We start from the raw sequence: 20,903 nt of genomic DNA, 5'->3' as shown, positions 1-20,903 counted from the left end.
AATTACAAACCTGGTGATTTTCAGACAGAAAATATGTAAGGACAGAGAAAGAGAAAACTCGTACCTTCTGCAGCCAGTAATTGTGCGGAGTTTTGCGAGCAAGATGCAATAGACTTTAAAATAAGTCTCAAAAAACACATTGAAATGATGCATTGGAACGACCCAGTGAACCATACATTACTCACCACGCATAGTTCACCCAGTGGCACGACGCCAGAAAATGGGATTGATGGACTAAATCACGGTTCTTCACCGTGTCCTGCAAAAACAGCTGATGGTTTAATCTGAGTAAACTCAGCAATATGAGTTGAAGCCAGCCAGCCCCCCCGCCTTGTTTTAAAGCAGGAGTCTCCAACCTTGGCAACTTTAAGACTTGTGGACTTCAACTCCCAGAGTTGAATTCTGGGAGTTGAAGTCCACAAGTCTTAAAGTTACCAAGGTTGGAGGCCTCTGTTCTAAAGCAGGGGATGGGGAACGACAGCCCTTTTCCGACCTGCGGACTTCAACTCCCAGAATTCTGGGAGTTGAAGTCCACAAGTCACAAAGGCTCCATAATTCTCCCCCCACCTCTGTTTTAAAGGGGGGGAAAAAACTACAATCCCCAACGTGCAATGCAACAATCTCGTTGAGTGGCCTCTTACGACGACACGCGAGATTTTAACTCCTCCGCGGAGACGCAACTTTTTAAGCATAACGTTTGAGCCGCCTTCTCCTCCTCCTCCCCCCCACCTCCATTTTTGGCGTCAGCCAATCAGAGGCGAAGACCCGCGCGGTGACTTGAAGAGCCACTCCCGGGCCGAGCTCGCACACATTCCGGGCGGAAGGAGGGAGGGGACGGTCGGAGAGACGCTCAGCTGCTTGCAACAATGGTGAGTGCTTTGCAAAAAAACGGACGAAGTTTGAGGCCGGTCAAGATGGTAGGGCGGTCTCTTAATGGTCTCCTACTTGAGGATGGGGGGGGGAGGGGGTTGGACTAGAAGACCTCCGAGGTCCCTTCCAGCTTCTCTTCTGATTGAGTCGGCTGGCCTTGAAGAATAAAAGCCGGCTGCAAGGGCGGGAAATGCAGTGGAAAGGGGAAAAGTTTTGGGCAAAGAAATCGACTGGCTTCTTTTCCTCCCCCCCCCAAGTAATACGCCTTTTTTCTCCCCCTCGGATTTGATTTACAGTGTGACTTCTCGGAAGATCAGACCGCCGGTAAGTGCTTTTTTTTTTGCCTTTTCCCCCGCATTGGAAGGTAGAAGTTGGGGATAAAGGAAGAAGGGGGGACACCCCCCATTTCTTTGTCCCCTTCCCCGCTTCCCCGGTAATCTTAGGGGTGAAAAGGTTTTTTTTGGGGGGGGGACAATTTGCGCTTACAATTCTTTTTTTCCTTCCTTTGATTCTTCTAGCCTTTTTCCTTTTCCTTCCCCCCCCCCAACTCCCTTGATCATTGCTTCTCAATGGTGAGTTTAAGGAAAAAGAGCAACTCCCCCCACCCTCTCTCCGCGTCCCTTAACACCGTTTCTTTGCTCGTCTGCTAACGCGCCTGGGCTTTTCATCTATCAATGCGGTCCTCTGTGTGTGTGTGTGTGTAACTTGTGTGCATTGTAGGCCGGGTTTCTTGCTCAGCCCTTTTTTGGACCGGCGATTCTGCCCTCCTCGACTTCTCATTCCCTTGACTTCCAAGATTCACACCCGGCCGGGCTCTGCCTTTCTACCTGAATCGCGTTGGTTTTTTTTTAATAATAATAAAAAAAAATTACCTCCCTGCATGGCTCATCATGCATGATGTATTTCCTGGTTAAGGCTGCTGGAAAGGACGCGCCCAGTGGCCTCCATTTTCTGTTCCTTTAGCCAAATGGTACGTTTTAGGATTTGTGCATGGAAAAGGTGAGAGCCCGGAGAACCTAACAGTGGGGAAGCTAGCTTGTCGGGAAGCGTCCCCTGTTACCTGGGAGGGTCGATCCTGGCTTAAACCAAGGCTATGTAGATGGAGAAGGCGGATGCGGACAATTCTTTGCCTCCCCCCCCTCTTCGGCCGGTCACAGAAGCTGCTGAGGTTTTTGGTATTCGCAAGGCATGTTTGGTTACTGCTGGGGAAAGGTCCCTAACTCTAACCCTGCAGTTTTGGATCAGCTACTTTTCCCTTTTTGGAGGAGAAGGTGCTTGCAAAGAAGAGGGAGATGGGCGCCGGGATAGCCGGCTCTGTTTGGTTTCCTTATATGGGCAAGAAACTCATTTTGGAGCAGGAAGAGTTGGCAGCTGTCGCATTAATACATTCCGATCTGGAAGCCGGATTCCTTTGCAAGGCTGGCTGAAACTCTTCAGGTCTTAAGGGCAGCTGACCAGCCCCAGCAGGGTTGGAGATTCACGGTCCCATTAAAATAAATCTGATTATCTTAGTAGGACTAGCTGCTCAGCCCCCACCCCTTCCCAGTTAGGGAGAGGTCCTGCCAGCTCAGCCCAGCCCAGAAAAGTCTGATCTCTCTGAAGTTTTCGTTGGATGCCTGGCATGCTTTATGTATCAGCCCTGTTGAGAGCAGAGCCATCAAACAGAGCAAAGGTTTTTTGAGTTTGGATTAAATTTGATTTCATCTAAATGGGGTGGTTCCCCCCCCCATGTGCTTAATTTATTGTTACCTAACCAAGACCAATCAACACAAAATATTTGGGAGGAGGGACTAGTTGCTTTTCTTAAAAGTCTCACCATCTCACCATTTTAATTAAAAAGCATCACTTAAGGAACGTTCAAAGTACGTTGATTGGGCTCTTGATTGAGCCAAATTAGCTTCAAATGGAAGATCCAGCTTTTAAAAAAAATGTATTACTCACTTCAGTTGTACACTGTTGCCCTTGAAACACTTATTCCTTCCAGACTAGCCTTCCTATTAACTAGAGGCATCCTTAGGCTGTGGGGGCAGGTGACACAAGCTTTTTTGTACATGCACTGTTTTAATGAAGGCATCGGATCCTTCAGAATCCTTTGTTATTTGTTGTGGCAGCAAAATAGGTGGTTTTTTTTGAAGTTTTAAATTTTTACTAAAATAATAATAATAATAATATTTTAATTTGTATACCGCCCTTCTCCCGAAGGACTCAGGGCGGTGAACAGGCAGATAAAATATAAATACACACAATAATTAAAAACATCCCTTAAAAAACTAATTTAAATGCCCAAAATGTTAAAAAACGTATTCCCCCGTAAAATCACAAAATTTTAAAAACCCATCCAATAAAAATAAAAATCAGGCTAGTTCAGCCATACGAAATAAATAAGTTTTAAGTTCGCGGCGAAAGGTCCTAAGGTCAGGTAATTGTCGAAGTCCGAGGGGAAGTTCGTTCCACAGGGTCGGAGCTCCCACAGAGAAGGCCCTCCCCCTGGGGGCCGCCAGTCGACACTGTTTGGCTGACTGAGGAGTCAACCAAAAGTCACTGTTTGGCACCCTGAGGAGTCCCTCTCTGTGGGAACGTACCGGACGATGGGAGATAGAAGCCGGCAGTAGATGGTCCCGTAGATAGCCCGGTCCTAAGCCACTAGCCAAAGAGATGGCTAGTGCATTTTGCCTGCAACTTAAGAGCCATTTTGACAATTTCGCCATTGGATCACTTGGTTAATTGCCTTACAAAAGCAGGGGATAACATTTAGTGGTTTTAAAAGTATAAAAGCTCTGTAGGGAAAGAATACAGCTTAGTGAGACATGTCTGCAACTGGCATCTTCGATTAATGAGTCAAGATCTGTACCTCTCAACTGTGGCAACTTTTAAGCGGTACGATCTTTAACTTCCTAAATTCCCCAGCCAGTAGAACTAGTTGGGGAATTCTGGAGGTTGAAGTTGTCTAGAAAACCTTATCTAGAAAATATCGTCTGTCTGATTCCTGGAAATAAGCTAGGTCATCTGATGCATTAATAGCCTCCAGCATTGGCACACAGGTGAGGAGGGCTGCTTTAGGTTGTATGACCAACAAATGTGAGCCTGAATCCATGTCCTAAGTAGAGACTGCTCATGAAAGTCTCCTGAAGATTACAGGCTACCATATAATTGTTATAGCTTTTCTTTAAGGCTTCTATTTCTTCATCTCATTGTCTGGAAAAAAGAAGGCCCTGCTTGAAGAAGAATCAGACTGTGAAGAAGCAGGCAGTGACATTTTAGCCTTTATGCAGGGGTGTCAAACTGACGGCCTGCGGGCTGGGTGCGTCACGCAAAGGCCACGCCCACCCCAGCTCCATGAAGTGGGAAAATGTTGAGATATGTCACATAACGGCAATGTGAAGCCGCAAGTTTGACACCCAGGTTGTAAGGGTACTAAATAAACATCAAGTTCTTACGGTAGATGTTGAGAAAGGTTTTGGCTACAATTCATCCCCATCCCCACCCCAATCACTACACTCCCCCCCCCCCCACACCTTTAGTTGCAGGAAAAGTGTTTAATTTGAATTTTCCCACCTCTGTTGCTATGTTTTCTTGAGTGAAAATAATTAAGAGATGGGGAAGTAGTCTGTTATGTGTTACCTTGCATGGGAAGGAAACTTGGGTTTTGTTATATGGTCTTGCATTGTGTCATGCTTGTTTTGAAGTGCCTCAGCTACTATTCTGCTTTTTATGGATTCTTGACTCCTAACAAATGGCAGTATAGCAGAGTGGTTAGAGTAGTGGACTGGACTTGAGCAGTGAAGGATACCTGAGAAGGATACCCTTAGGGAAGAGTTATATATGCTAAACAGAATTCTTTCAGTAAATAGCATTTAAAAAAACATCACGGTTGTATTAGAAATTTGTCCATATTTTAAAAAAAGATTCAGATATGTGGAATTTAGCACTGTGCAAAATTAATTGAAAAGCAAGGACTTTTCTGTGTGCTAAAAATCAACCTCTTGACAATATAGGTAATCCTTGATTTATGACCACAATTGAGCCCAAAATTTCTGTTAAGTGAGACATTTGTTAAGTGAGTTTTGACCCATTTTATGACCTTTCTTGCCATAGTTGTTAAGTGAACCACTGCAGTTGTTAGATTAGTAACCTGGTTGTTAAGTGAATCTGACTTCCCCATTGACTTTGCTTGACAGAAGGTTGCAAGAGGTGATCTCATAACCCTTATATGTACAATTGTCCATATACTAGTCTAATCTGTCTGGGTGCCTTAGGTCAGGATGAAAAACGAAGAGATAGATCAACCGATTTACATGGCATATAAATGATGCCACTTGCGTTGCATGGTTCTAAAATCATGTGCTGGGAGAGACTTAAAAAAAGCTTTCTCCAATTTGGATCAGTCCAGATGTTTTTGGACTACAATCAAACATTTATTACAGTCAAAGTTCAGCATCATTTTAGGCTAAAGTGCCCTTCAGGCCCAGTCAGCATAACCAGTGGACTAGTAATAATGTGACCAAAATCTCAAGTACATTGGTGACAAGTAACTGCTGAGTTATAGAAAACAAACACAACTGGGGCTCCCCGTGTTCAGATCTGGTGCTTTGATCAAACTTACGAACTGCCACCCTTTGGACCATTTGCTATGGGAATGCCCATCCACAAATTCTCTGTCCTTTACCTTCACACACGTAAACGTCTACATTCCAGATTTACTGTGGCCAGTATATAATTTTAGAACTATGCAACGCAAGTGGCATAAACTGCCATGTAAATCCGTTGATCGATCTCTCCTTTTTTTCATCCCGATCCTAGGCCAGATATGGCCGGACAATTTTCCTTTGGACACTGTGTGATTCTTGCACAGGGATGCTGGACAAGGTAGAAGTGGATGTAGTTTAGCAAAGCGCATGTATTTTTTTTTTTTTATGAGCAATTTTTTTTTATTTTCCATAATAATTCCCACAATTTGACCAGTGTACAATACAATCACTTATCCAACAATCAATCCTATACTCAAATTATACTCAATCGGGGCTGCTCGACCGCCACTCCCTCCCTTTAATCCTTTCTTCCCTTCTCATCCTTCTTCAACTTTCCCCACCTTCCTTCTCCTCGCTTTCCTACTTCCCCTCCTCTTTCCCACTTCTCACTACCATCCTTTCTAACCCTCTATCTTCTCCTTCTTCTCCTCCTGCTATCCTTTCTTCTCCCTCCCTTCTTTCCTACCTACCCACCCACCTGCCTACCTACTTTCTTCCTTCTTTACTCCTCTTTCCTTACCCTTTCCCTTCGGGAGCGGTTACCGAGCAGTCCCGACTTTACACCATTCCAACTTGTTTAATTCTACCATTATTCCTGTACAATGGCAACCAATCAATTTATAGTCTTCCCCTTCCCCCCCCCCCATTTCAAAGCACATGTATTCTTCAGGGAGTGCCCACTGCAGTTAGTGGGGAGCATGTAGGCATTGACCATCTGCTCCATTTTTATCCTGGTCTTCCTCCAAGGAATAAAATATGGGATATAAAGCTCTTTCATTCTCCTCCACCTCCTTAAAATAATTTTGTACAGGAAGTGAAGCAGAGAATGAGCAGCTCTGAGATTAAGAGTGTGTCTCATGTTTAAAAGGAATTGGGCAATTTCCAGTCTTAGTTTAACGTTCCATCTACTACACAAGTAGATTTTCAAGCTCTAGTATAGTGTATAGTATAGTATTTTCAAGCTCTAGTGTCTGTTTGGAGCATAAGCCCGGGTGCATTGATTTGAAGCCAAGACTCATTGTGTTCAGTGAGGCTCACTGCAAAAGAAGGCATACAGTTTTAAAGATGTTAGGTGAGTTATGTCAAGTTCTAGGACCTTGTTTCCCCTAAAATAAGATATCCCCTGATAATAAGACCAATCAGGCTTTTGAGCGCATGCACTAAAATACCTCCCCCCCCCAACCAAGGCCTCCCAAAAAATATTTAACCGCATGCACAGCCGGTCCCCGCCATTTCCTCTGGTTAGGGAGACAGAGCTGGAAATCAGGTAAGATGGCAAGAGGAGCCCCGTCTTGCTCCACGTGCCTCCAAATAATAAGACCTCCTCGAAAATAAGGCCAAGTGCTTATTTCGGGGTTAAAAAAAAAATAGGGTCTTATTTTTAGGGAAACACAGTATGTTTGCGGGGGGAGGATAAAAATGATGAAAAATATCATTCCTGACGTTCTGCTTTCTGTGGATGGAAAGGGATAGCTGAGGCGCTGCTTCCTTTCCCTTCCCTTTGCTTAGAACGATGCCTGTTTTGCCTTGAGCTCTTTCCTTGTGACCTTCTGCAGAGTTCAAGGAAGCTTTCCAGCTCTTTGACCGAACTGGTGATGGCAAGATCCTGTATAGCCAGTGTGGAGATGTGATGAGGGCCCTGGGCCAGAATCCCACCAATGCTGAAGTCATGAAAGTTCTGGGAAACCCTAAGAGCGATGGTGAGCGCATGTTGTACTGTATCAGTTGGGGGTGAGCTATGGAGGAAAGTGCTGGCATTATTGCCTTAAAGGCTGCCTTTTATCTAGGTCACGGGTCTCCCACCTGGTTGAGGAACTCTGGGAGTTGAAGTCCACAAGTCTTAAAAGTTGCCAGGGTTGGAGACCCCTGATCTAGATGGTGTAGAACTTAGAAGCAGGTTGGGATGCCAACTTGGTACAGTCTAGTTTTGACCTTAAAAACACGCTTCTAAACATTGTGCTTGAAAGTGTATTGGTAGATGTTTACCTAGTGAGTTGGCCCAAATGTTCAGAAAAACTTAGTAGTATAAAAGCAGGGGAAGGAATCCTTTTGGGGGCAAGGTACCTCAGGTTTTGGAAACCTTATCTTTAAAGCAGGGGTCTCCAACCTTGGTCCCTTTAAGACTTGTGGACTTCAACTCCCAGAGCTTTGCTGGCTGAGGGACTCTGGGAGTTGAAGTCCACAAGTCTTAAAGGGACCAAGGTTGGAGACCCCTGCTTTAAAGGATTGGCTGAAGATATCATGGCACCCTGGCCTTATTTTCTGCCGTTCTTCCTGGTGCTCCAGTGTGCTCTCTACTGCCCTAGCCCTGCATTGACCATCTTCCAAAGTTGGTCATCTGAGAGCTTCCAAACTTAGCCACAGTTACAGCCAGCCAGCATTGTTATCTTTAAGAACCACCTGTGAGGAACAGGAAGCTTTCTTGGAATCAGACTGATTGCAGTGCAGCCTAAGGCTATCCTGTGTTTGATTTCAGGAATAGAACTGCCATTGTGAACAATTTTTGATCCAAGAAAGATAAATTCTCAAACTAATTCAATTTCCTTGCTAATTTTATTATGTTATAATTACTTTTGTTTTCCTGAGGTTAAGACTCAATCCTCCTTTTTTTAGAAGAGGGCATTATTAACTCAGTCTTGGTTTTTTGAGTCCATTGCTATAGCAATATGAGCAAAATCTCCAACCTATTTTAAACTTTTTTAAAAAAATGTGGAGTTTAAATTATATTGAGGAAGGAAGAAATCCAGATCCTAATTCAAAAGGGTATAATGTTGAGATTGGCGCGTGTAATTTGGTGTCCATCATAAAGGAGAGGTGCATCTTATTCATGGCCTCTCTGACATATCTCTCCTCATTTCTCTTCCCCTGCCCTCAGAAATGAATATGAAAACGCTGAGTTTTGAACAGTTCTTGCCCATGATGCAAACCATCGCCAAGAATAAGGATCAGGGCTGCTTTGAAGATTACGTGGAAGGATTGAGGGTTTTCGACAAGGAGGGAAACGGCACAGTTATGGGAGCAGAGATCCGCCATGTTCTTGTCACCCTAGGTAAGATTCCATCTGTTGTGACCCAGGCCCAACTAGGTAGTAGTAAACGCAATCAGTTCAAAAACAAACAGACTTTATTAGAACAGCTGAGAATTAACTCATTCTCAGCATTGTCCAACTAAATCAAATTATTCATAACACAATTCTTCAGTCTTATCACCAACCTTGGTCTAATTAGGCAAACTGCCAAAGGCTTTTTTTGGCAAAAGTTCAAAAACAGAAGACGCCAACAAGAAATAAATGCAGCAAGACAAGGAGCAAGGCTATCAACGTTGTTTTCCAATAAAGAACCCAAACACCTTTGCTGGTCTTTTAAGACTTATGGGAGAGGCCAATCATCTCTTGGCCCTACTCCCAAGTCGTCCTCTTTGCTTTAGCTGCTCTTGCCTTCTGGCAGCTCTTCTCATGCATGCATTAGGAACAGGCTCCTCCTGTTTCTCTGCCTCACTACTGTCAGCCTCTGGAGGCTCCGGAGTCCGCACATCACTCCCAGATGGTCCTGGCCCCATCTCTGCCTCCGACACAGAGCCCTCATCCGGGCCTTCCCTAGCCTCCAGGACTGGCCCATGTTCTTCCTCAGCCTCATCGCTGTCTGACTCCGTTGCCAGCTCCTCAGGCTGCTGGCGGACCACAACACCATCTAGCTCAGAGGTCTTCAAACTCCAGCTATGCTGGCTGGAGAATTCTGAGAGTTGAAGTCCACAAATCTTAAAGCTGCCAAATTTGAAGACCTCTGAGCTAGCTGTTCTTGCTGGGAATTCTGAGAGAAGTCAGTTCAACACACATCTGGAGGTGATCGACAAAAGAAACTTGAAGATGTTGAGGGCGTTGGTTGTTCTTCTTCACTGAGTTTAAAGCTACTGCTTCTACTGGGTCATTTTTGCTAAATGACTCGATCTATATTAAACCATTTCTGAACCCATTGGTTTTTTTTTTTTCCCCCTGCAGGGGAGAAGATGACCGAAGAAGAGGTAGAGATGCTTGTGGCCGGCCATGAAGACAGTAATGGCTGCATCAACTACGAAGGTGAGGCCCAGGAAACTGAACATACTTTTGGCCTTGAAGTTGCCTTTCTTGATTCAGAGGGCCTGCTATCTCTTTACTCTGGGGAGTTGGATGGAAAACTCTGGGATTGGGAATGCTTTGCAAGGTTTTCAGTAGTGTGTGTATTTTCTCACATATTATAAATACACACTTTTTCTTTCCTATTGATATAGAAGGAAGTTCAGGTAAAGTCTAGGGAGGAGGTGGGCAATCTGGAGCGCTGAAGTATTTTTGAAAACCTCTCCCCCATTTCTTGCTTTTTGGTTGGAGCTGGTGGGAATCGGTCCAAAAGATGCAGTCGGCAGCTGGTTGTCTATTCCTTCCATGGTAAATGACTAGATTTAACAATATGGAGAAGTTGGTGGTCTTTGGTCACCAAGTGAAGGAGCTGCCAATCATGCCGGTGGCTGCTAATTGTCTCCTTGTGGTTTTTTTTTAAAAAACAAGCCACCTGTCTAGAAGTGTTTCTCAACATTTAAGATGTGTGACCTTCAACGCCCACTCTGGCTAAGGAATTCTGGGAGATGAAGTCCACACATCTTAAAAGGGGCCAAGGTTCAGAAGCACTGGCCTCGAACGATATATTTGTGTATCATTAAGCAAGGGGCCAGTGCTATGCCAGCCTTCCATTGCTTTGTGTTGTGGGCGTTTACATATCCTGTGTGGAATCCAAGTGATTTGGGACTGTTGGCTTGTAAAGAAGGGGCGACTTGGGGGAAGAAGTTGATGTGTAAGTCATGCTAGTTTGTCTATGTACAAATAACCCCCTTGCCTCAAAAGCTCCCTGTAACCCTGTGCTGTGTCTGCTGCATTTGACTGTGAACATAAGTACAGCAGAGACTGCAGAGGTCCCTTGTGATGTGTAGTGTGTCTTGTGTTCCATGTGTCTGTTTTTTATTTAATTTGCTTGATCAATTTTGATGTTTTTCCTTTCTACAGCATTTGTGAGACACATCTTATCAGGGTGAATTCAAATGGGGTACGCCTCCTCCAAACTTATTCTTTTTTTTTTAACAGCCTCCCTTTTTTTTTTGTTACCCGAAACAAAAAAAAGGAAGATGTTTGCGCTCTACTTTCCACCACCCCTTCCCAATTTCTCTTGTTCGGCATCTTCCTCCATTTCTCCCCAACTTCTAGCATGTCTCTGCATGTAGCTGACTATGTGTATTCTAAGCAAAGGCTAAGAAAATGAGGCCGCTCTGGCTGGGTTAAAGCAAGACTGTGCCTGTGTAACCTCAGACTGTCAGTGGCAGTATAAGGGGGGAATGTTTAATCTTTAGAAGGATAAAAGGACTCAAAGCCTGGATCTGGGGGTAATCAATATGCCTTGAGCTGCCACTGTAGATGATAAAGGGTCCTGTACCATCCTCTTCCTCTTCTAATACATATAAGCTGGGTTCCCTCTGTGCGATGACTCCCAAGATACCCTCAACTGCCTGAAGAAATGGGTCGCTCTCCAGCAAATGGCTAATTGGTGACCACGTTAGAAAAACCTTAATATCCTTGAAGTGTCTTTTAAAAATCTGGAGGGTGGGGGTTTCAATTCATCAGAGTTCTCAGGGTGGTTCGGAGGAAATTAAAGCTGTGATCCTTAGAAATAATTTACTCCAACCGTCTCCATTGATCTATAGGAAACCTATAGCCTCTCCAATTCATGCCTGCAGCCTCCTGAAGGTTTAAGCATAGGCCCCAGGGCTCTCCCAAACATTGCTGTTGAATTGGAACTTTTAAGATCAGTAAAACTGAATTACAGGTTTAGTGACGATACATCACCATCAGAGGATTTTCCTTGCCATGGTCTGGAAATAGCTTGCCATTTCTTTCTTTTGGGGTGCCTGTTTGAATCCTTAGTCTAGCCCAGGGGTCTCCAACCTTGGCAACTTTAAGCCTGGAAGACTTCAACTCCCAGAACTCCTCAAGCAGCAAAGCAAAGCAAAGCTGCCTGGGGAGTTCTGGGAGTTGAAGTCCTCCAGGCTTAAAGTTGCCAAGGTTGGAGACCCCTGGGCTAGCCTGTAGCCTTGGACTTTTTATGTGGTGTCCAATACATATAGTCCTCGACTTAACAAGCATATGTTTAGTGATCATTTGAAGTTACAACAGAAAAAGTGTTTTTCACACCTTTTGACTGTTGCAGCATCCCCACAGTCACATCAAAATTTGGACGCTCGGCAACTGGTTCATATTTATGCAGTGACCTAGGGTCACATGAACACCTTTTGCGAGCTTCAGACAAGCAAAGACAATCTGGGGAAGCCAGATTTGCTTAACAACCAGGTTACTCAATTAGCAACCGCAACGATTCACTTCTCTTGCACAGTTGTGGCAAGGAAGGTCATACAATGGGGTAAAACTTGCTTAACAATTATCTTGCTTAGCAATGGAAATTTGGGTCTCAAATGTGGTCATTAAGTCGAGGACTACCTGTAGTTAGGTTTCCAGTTAGCCAAGGTTGGCTTGGCTCCTGTGGAACTATCATCGCACAAACTGCATTTCATTGTAATTGTAAAGTTACATCGAATAGAAGTTGGGGGAAAGGCCGGCTGTTTGTGTGGGCTGTGTGCCTGTGTTGTGGAGTGCGCCCCTCCATCATGCCTCTCGAAGGCCAAATGATACCTGGAAAAAATGGCTATGTAATTGATGCCGCTGTTGATTTAGCATGCTGTTAAAAAGATTCTTCTCGTGTTCTGTTGAATTTGACCCTCCTATAAATTTAAGCTCGGGAGATTCAATCTTGTCCTCTGAGTTAGCAGAATAAGACTTTGTTCTCCTGTGCAGTGGCGTTACACGAATCTGAAAAAAAACTAGAGTCTTGTTTCGCCCTTCCTTCCCTTTGCATCACCACTTCCTTCTGGTTTTCTCCAAACTAACTATAATCGTGGCTTTCAATCTGGTACCTCCCAGGTACGTTGGTGCTGAACTCTTAACATTTCTCAATGTCGGCTGAAAAATTTGGACCGTGAAAAACAACACATTTAAAGGGCCCCAAATTGGGGAAGCCGCCTTTAATTTTTCCTCTTTTCTCCATCTCACCCAAAGAGTGAATTTAGCAAGCAAGGCGTGGCTTTTTTGTAATTTTGCTTGGGGCCTATGAAAGTAAGTGGGTGTGTGTGTATGTGTGCGTGCCACACAACTTGTGGACCCAGAGCTGTTCTCAAGGAAATATTTGCTGGGTTAGGGTCTCACTAGTATTTCAGTCTGCTTCTGATTTCAAATCAGGCACACGGAGCGGGAACCACCACGTTTTTCCCACGTACACAAATCCTTGCCAGTTTTTCTCAACCAGCATCAGAAACTCCAAAATGCTAACCTTCATAGCTTTACTTTTTTTTTTGTCCTGACAGTCAAACTATACCTCTCCCAAATCTTACTCTCTCTCTCCTTGAATAACTTTCACTCTGGGCTAATTGTAATATAGAACTGTGAAGACAAAACACGGATGTATGAAAGCACCCAAAGTTAAGCGGAATGCATTGTGAACCAGGGTGGCCGGGCTGACCGAGCGCCTTGCACCCTCATTGGCGTGAGAGCCTGACTATACCCTCCATGCCTCTAAGTCAGTGCTCCCCCCTCCACCTTTCCAGTTTTGCAGACCGGTGGGAGAGGGGATGTATTTCTGCAAGCGGCAGGTGAACAGTCACATGCAAGTAGAGCTGTGTATGCGCTCGGCCGCCACTTCCATGGCCCGGTTCCAAACAAACTGCAACCTGGGGATTGGGGACCCCTGCTCTTGAGTGATGGGTCTATATAAACAGGAGTGCATTGGAGATGGGGGAGAGGTGAGTTCTTTACTTGGAAATTCACTATGCAACTTGTGAAACATTCAGGTTTATCTGATAATGTAAATATTTCTCCTGATATGAAGCTGGATGTTCCACAGGCCGTAAAAAAAGGGGGTAGGAGCGAAGATTGGGTTTGGGTACAAGAGTATTTATAAATGAGCGGTAGGAAGGGTCTGTGTATCTTTCCTACTAGGAAACGAAGCATATATTCAAGGTACCTGTATGCGCGCACATGCAGACGTGCTCATACTGATTTTAAATTTGCCCTGAACTTGGATTTGGCTGTGAGAATCAAAATAGCTCTCTACAACCTTTCCTTCCGTTGTTGAGAAGCAGGGCGAACGTAGGAACCAGCGCAGGAGTGGCTGCGTGGTTACGGTATATAGTAAAACTGGATTGGCAGCCCTCCAGCTCTTTTCAGCCTTCATCCGCCACCTCAGCTGAAGGTCAAGTGGACAGTCTTCCTTTATAGCCCTGCGCTGTAGCTGCCGCCTGCCTGCCTTTATTTTTTTTTTCTCCTCCCTCCCCTCCCCTTGCCCGCTTTCTTCCTAGGTAGGCTCAGCCAGAAAGCTGAGTCCTCCTCTGCTGTAGCTGAGAGCCTCTCCAACTACTCTTGCTCTCTGCCAGAAGCAGATTTACCTTCTCAGGATGAGCTCCAGAATTCTAATGCCTGGCATATTATAGCAATAGAAGCAGCTGTAATCTCATCTCTTTTCTTTGCCCGTTGTTGCCTTCTTAACTTTGTTGCTTTAGTTTCAGATTTGGGGAGATCGGTGGTGGTGGTGGTAGTTCTGTGGTAAAGGGATGGGAGATGGGGAGGGACCTGCGTAGGTTGTAGGCAGAGCCCTAATACAGGTAGTCCTCGACTTAACGATAGTTCGTTCAGTGACTGTTCGAAGTTACAACAGAACTGTGGTTTTTTTTTTAGTCTGTATTTTAATTGTATATTGTACCGTTTGGCTGTACACCGCCCTGATTCCTTCGGGAGAAGGGCGGTATAAAAATCGAATAAATAATAATAATAATAATAATAATAATAACTGAAAAAAAAGTAACTTATGACCATTGCAGCATCCCCATAAGGTTACATGATTTACATTTAGATGCTTTGACAGCTGCTTCCTATTTAGGACAGCTGCAGCGTCCCGCCGGGGTCGTTTTGGCAACCTTCTGAACAAGCAAAGTCAGTGGGCGAGCCGGATTTACTTTATAGCCGTGTTAGTAATTTAATAGCTTCAGTGGCTCGCTTAACAAACGTCTCCCTTAACAAGGTAAATTTGGGGCTCCAGTTGTGGCTGTTAAGCGGAGGACTACCTGTATCTCAGGGCAGGGAAGGAGATACATTGCCCTCCTAATCTGGGTTACTGGCAGGATACAGGTTTCAAACTGCATGTCTTTTTGTCAGTCAGTCTTCTTTGTGGGGGGGGACGACGACGACCAAAAGGCGATATCTTTTCGAAGAAGCTTAACGTCATTAGAATATTGTCACTTCTCCTACAAGCCCAACCTGTAAGAGGGAGCTTTGGCTGTTCTGTTTCTCAGGAATACCTCTCTTCAAAAACGGTTCTTTCACAGGGAGCTTGGCTTTGGGCAGTAACAGAAGCAATGACCTGATTTATATATATATATAACGCTGCAGTCTCTGGCCAGTTCTAAATCCCATGTTCTGGCAAGTCCCATTTTTCCCTCCCCCCGGTAGGATTAATCTGGCCCCGTGTTGACTAGCCGGTGGAGTCTCACACCGCCTGTTTTTCTCTCTCTCTCTCCCTCCAGAGTTGGTGCGGATGGTCCTCAGCGGCTGAAGATGACCTCCGGCTTCTTCTCCGAAACCTTCCTCCAGTTTATCCATCACATGATTGTGCCTTTTTACCTATGTATAAAACTGCTTTTGGTTCCCTCTTCTCCAGTCTCTCGGTTTAGTTCTTGGACAGTTAATGGGAGAAAAGAGTGACCCATAAGAAGGGCGCTCCAGAGTAACAGCAAAAACCCCAGGCTGCCTGGCTTGTATTGCATCACTTGAGTACTTGAGAAGTGTGTGGCTGATTCTCCCTCCCAGTTGCTTTAATAAACTGTTCTGGAACTATCTTGTGTCACTTTTGGGCTTGTGGCTGAGTGGGAAAGCAACAAAGTTACCTGGAGTCCATTTGGTTGGAAAGAGAAGTCCTCGACTTACAACAGTTCATTTAGTGACTGTTCAAAGTTACAATAGCGATAGCACTTAAGACTTCTATACCGCTTCATAGTGCTTTACAGCCCCTTTTAAGCGGTTTACAGAGTCAGCATATTGCCCCCAACAATCTGGGTCCTCATTTTACCCACCTTGGAAGGATGGAAGGCTGAGTCAACCTTGAGCCTGGTGAGAATCGAACTGCCAAACTCCTGGCAATCGGCATTCAGCAAAAGTAGCCTGCAGTACTGCACTCTAACCACTGCACCACCGTGGCTCAATGCTGCTGAAAAAAAAGTGAATTTATGACCGTTTTTCATACTTTACACACTTTATGATTACTGCAGCATCCTCATGGTCATGCGATTAAAATTCAGGTGCCTGGCAGCTAATAACGAGTGTAGTCATGTGATCCCCTTTTGCGACTTGACAAGCAAATCAATGGGGAAGCCAGATTCACTTAACAGCTGCAGTGACTTACTTAACAGCTACGGCAAGAAAGGTCACAAAATGGGGCAAAACTCAGTTAACGAATGTCTCACTTGGCAACAGAAATGTTGGGCTCAATTGTGATCATAAGTTGAGGACTACCTGTATTCTTGCATCTGCAGTGAATCATTCGTTAGAAACAACCTTGCCAAGAGTAGAAACAAGCAATAAAAAAAAGAACGTGCAAGTAACCAAAGGTTTAGGCTGAGTTCCTGGATCATCTTGCCCATCATTCATTATTCAGCTTGCAAACATGAAACTGGCTTGGGATTTTACCTCCCTTATGAGGATTCATAAACAGTTTAGCCTTTGGTTGACTTCAAAATGTTTCATTTAATAAAACGGGACAAATAGGAAGGAAATAACGAAAAGCAATGGAACAGTAACTATGCTGAACATATTTAGTGCTGTGGCCATTAAAAATGGGCCCCTGCTATAATTGGAAAAGTCTCCTAGAAGCAGATGTAGATGTCAAGGCATTATTCCAGCGTGGCCTTGTGCTAATTCCTTCCTTCCGCGCGCTCTTTTTTATTTGCACAAGCTGCTTTAACATAAGATAGTTAGTTGAAGATGTATAATTAATGTAAGATCGGAGCTGCCTGGCTACCACTTCAGAATGATGGGAAAGAAGGAAGTAGAAGGGAGAAGGAGGTAGGAAAGAAGAGGAGGAAGAGGAAAGGAAGGAAGAGGGATAGAAGAGGGAGAAGAAAGGAGTAGGGAGGAAGGAGGAGAGGATGTAGATAAGAGAGGGGGAGGATGGTTGTGGAAAGTAGAAGAAGGTAGAGAAGGAGAGTAAAAGGAAGGGGGTGGTGACCGGGCAGATCCGATTAATTGTATATGATGGTACATTAAATATGTTACTGGATATGTTTTTGGATAAGAATGTTAAAATAAAACTTTTAAAAAAAAAAATCTGCTAACATAAGATACGTTAGCATAAGGAAAATAGACATTTAATCAATGCCCCTTTGAGGCACTAAGCTCCGTTGTCCAAGCCAAGGATGGCTTTGCATTTCTTAAAAGGAAGAGAAGATAATATTTGTGGCTGAATGAAATAGCTAGTAGCACCTCTGTAACAGCACCCATAGCAAGACCAAATAAAGACAAGAGCTCTGGAGCATGTTGAGCAGGAAGCAGTGCCTGCCGAGGAGGGAGTTCAATGAGAAAGGAGACGGTAGCAGCTTTGCCCACACGTTCGTCACTACCACTACCTCTTTTGAAAGATTGCCAACTCAATTCTACAATGCTTTCAATAGAGCAAAGCAGAAACAGCTATTTTCAACATGGATTCTTGCTCTGTGAGTCAGCAGGGAGAACCAGCTAGCATCACAGAAGCAAGCCTAGGTTGAGTGGGAGACTGAAACGTCACCTACCTCATGAGTCGGAAGCTCCACAGAAGATTCGTTTTTTTAAAAAATTGCCTGCACTTTGATCCTCATCCTGCAACACGCCACAGAATATTTACATAGAACATTTGGCTACGTGTTCTGTTTCTCCCTGGCTAGTGGCAAAAAGAAAAAAAGGGAGGGGTGGAATCCACTCCTGTCAGCTCGGTTATGAAAAAGTATTTGACCCTCAGTACAATTTGCCTTCTGCCAACCTAGCAGTTTCGAAAGCACGTAAAAATGCAAGTAGAAAAAATAGGGACCACCTTTGGTGGGAAGGTAACAGCGTTCCGTGCGCCTTTGATGTTGAGTCATGCCGGCCACATGACCATGGAGACGTCTTTGAACAGCACTGGCTCTTCGGCTTTGAAACAGATGAGCACCACCCCCTAGAGTCAGCAACGACTAGCACGTATGTGCGAGGGGAACCTTTACCTTTTACAATTTGCCTGTGTGTGTTCTGCACTTCCCTTAACACACTCCTTTTACAGTAAGAATCATTTTAGATGCTGCTACATGTGGATAGTCGATCAGCTGGTTAATGGGAAGTTTTCAAAAGAAAAATTAATCACCCTGTTGTGATAACTGTTTTTAGGTCAGTTTTATGTAATTGGTGCAGTAGCTCTTATCCATATTAAGATGGGTACAAACCATAATTTTCAGAATCCCAATCTGAGGCGACAAATCATCTTGAGTAACAAAATCCTCAGAACAAGAGTGCCCTCTAGAGCATGTGGGATCTACAGAAAGCTAAAAAAAATGTTGCTTACTATTCACACAACCCTTCTTCCAGGTTTATCTTCCCACATTCCCATCACCCATTTATCTTTCACTTTCTAAGTAAGTACTTCATGTAAAATAAAAAAAAAGTTCATTTATCTGTTAATAAAATGTAACTACCGTATATGCATCCCAAACTGCTTCAAGATTTGTCAGTCATAGGTGTGTTAAATAAAGATGAATCTTTGAAGGCTCAAATCACATTGTCTAAGGCAGGGGTCGGCAACCTTGAAACACTCAAAAGAGCCACAAAGGTCCTAACTGGAAGCCCCCCATTAAATTCTGGAGCCAACCGGAAGTCTAGTTCCACCATAGAGTCTCCTCCTAGCATGACATCCTTTTTCCTCTACCTGTCCTAACCAAAAGACCTATCAACTGTGGAGCCAACCGGTGTCAGGGATGAAAGAGCCACATGCAGCTCCAGAGACATGGGTTGCCGATCCCTGGTCTAAGGAAAGAGACCAGTTTTCATTGTGTCCCTCCACCCATCATAAAGTCTTGCCTCCCTTAATCGTATTGTCAGATTATCAGGCTCACCATAAGAAATGTTTGCAATCTCAAAAATCTAGCTATGGCAAAGACAAATATTTTTCAATAGATTAGAAAAGTATATATCCTACTCATTAAAAGAGTTTGATAGTGGAACCAATGGCCCAGATAAATGGTTGGCCTCATTCATTCAACATATTCAATCAAAGACTGGATACTTATCTCCTGGGAATATTTTAATTTGAATTTCTGCATTAGACAAAGAGTTGACCTCAAATGCCCCTTTTAACGCTAATCAGATTTATCAGAGGTTTCTTATTGAAACCTTATCCAAGTAATAGATAACCCCGTTAGCATATTGACATTAATAATGTAGGAATATTTTCGCAGGGTTCAATTAAAGTTTGTATTCTCTGGGAAGAATAAGACAATCTCACCTTGGACAGCGAGATGGGAGGCATATAAATTTAATAATTAAGTAAATAAATAAATTTCCTTCTTAGTGCTAAGAAAAAGTACATTTTAAATAAGTGTTTGGATTCTAAAATAATAAGTCACCCAGTGGTTTTTCAAGCAATAGTAACTATGTTGGTAACCCACTATTACTCATTAGAGGAACTGCTATATATAAAAAAGTGATCCCCATAAATAGGAAAAATTGCTTTCACTTAAATTTCCCATCCTTGTCAACTGAGTAAAACATCTGATAAACTAGAAATATATTCCAAAATTGCTCATGTAACACATTTGTTCATGCTTGTTTTTATCAGTCTAAAATTCCAACCTATCAAAATAAGGTGTTAACACTGCATAGAATCATAGGCCTAGAAAAGACCTTGGAGGTTTTCTACTCCAACCCTCTGCCTAAGACAAAGAGTCAAATAATTGTCCAATGTTTTCTTGAAAATCTCCAGTGATGAAGCACCCACAACCCTGGCATGCAAACTATTCCTCTGAAAAATCATTCTACTGTAAGGAAATTCCTCATTTTCAGGTCGAATATCTCTGATGAACTTCCACCCATTTTGTTTCTTGTGCTGCCTTCATGTAATATGGACAATAAATCAATGCTCTCTTCCCTGTGACAGCCCTCCACGTATTGGAAGACTGCTATCATATACCTTCTCTTTATTACGCTAAACATACTTAAGTCCCCTAGCTGTTTTTCAAATTTAGCCTCCAGGTGTTTTATCCTCTTGGTCGTTCTTCTCTGCACCCTTTCTAGGGCCTCAGCATCTCCTTAAAACATGACCCACAAATACCCATGTGAATGTCCCATTTCATACAAGTGCAACTGAAAGACTTTTATTCTTGTAAATGTAGGTGAAAACTGATCACACTGAAAATTGGAATTCGAGGGGGGGGGGGGATGACCAAATGAATAAAAATGTAGCACATCCACTACATTTCCCAGCTCTAAAATATGACAGCCCTGTACTTTATATACATTCACTTCCTTCCTTTGTAGACTTTTTTTAAAAAAACTGCTTTTAATTTTCTACTTTTTCTTTCACAGCTCTTCACTGTTTTTTTTACCTTAGACAGGGAGTGTACTCTTAATTTTACTCTGAATTAATTTAGCTAATAAGTGGTAAAGTCAATAGAAAGACTCTTCTTGCCAAATGTTCAGGTACTCTAGTTTTTAAAACAGCTGTTTTTAAACTCAGTTCCCTTGCTGTGAACCTTCCAATGTGAAAACTGGCCTAATTTTCAACAAAAATTCGTGTAGTACATTCCAAAGCAAAAGGTGTTCGGTCAAAATTGAGCAAAATTTTTCAGTCAAAAAGCAGCAAAATTGTTATATTTGTTAGCCAAAGCCAAGAGAAAATAAAGAGGATACTGCAAAGTTAGAGATTGCACATGAATATTCTCATATGATAGGAAAATACTTGTCCAGCTGTTCCTGGTAACACAAGAACAGGCAGTCCTTGTTTAGCACTTCCCCCCCCCACACACAAACACACAATCTATTGTAGCGAAACAGTTGCTAAGTGAACTATAGGATAGAAAGAGAGCAGGAAAAGAGCAAGAGGCTACAAATATTGCTAGTTGCTGCCCTTGCATTTAGATTACAGTTCTCTCGTACAGCAATGCCAGCGTTAC

General features: G+C 43.5%; 1 protein-coding gene across 2 annotated transcripts in view; it reads left to right on the top strand.

Moving 5' to 3' along the window:
* Positions 1–15,391, top strand: part of MYL6 (myosin light chain 6) — a 33,779-nt gene extending 18,388 nt beyond the window's left edge. Inside the window, exons 1-7 of one of the 2 annotated variants that reach the window (XM_058170693.1) lie at positions 740–869; positions 1,167–1,194; positions 7,175–7,318; positions 8,494–8,667; positions 9,616–9,693; positions 10,651–10,690; positions 15,264–15,391. In XM_058170693.1, coding sequence (XP_058026676.1) covers positions 867–869; positions 1,167–1,194; positions 7,175–7,318; positions 8,494–8,667; positions 9,616–9,693; positions 10,651–10,679 — 456 coding nt within the window. In that variant the 5' untranslated portion in view covers positions 740–866 and the 3' untranslated portion in view covers positions 10,680–10,690; positions 15,264–15,391. Of the gene's footprint in view, positions 1–739; positions 870–1,166; positions 1,195–7,174; positions 7,319–8,493; positions 8,668–9,615; positions 9,694–10,650; positions 10,691–15,263 lie in introns of those variants that run through there. The other variant, XM_058170694.1, reaches the window with a different exon arrangement.
* Positions 15,392–20,903: the final 5,512 nt, after the last annotated feature.

Source organism: Ahaetulla prasina, chromosome 2, assembly GCF_028640845.1.
Source record: "Ahaetulla prasina isolate Xishuangbanna chromosome 2, ASM2864084v1, whole genome shotgun sequence".
NCBI classification, from domain to species: Eukaryota; Metazoa; Chordata; class Lepidosauria; order Squamata; family Colubridae; genus Ahaetulla; species Ahaetulla prasina.
Note: the sequence above shows the minus strand (reverse complement) of the source record. Positions and strands in the feature narration are given on the sequence as shown.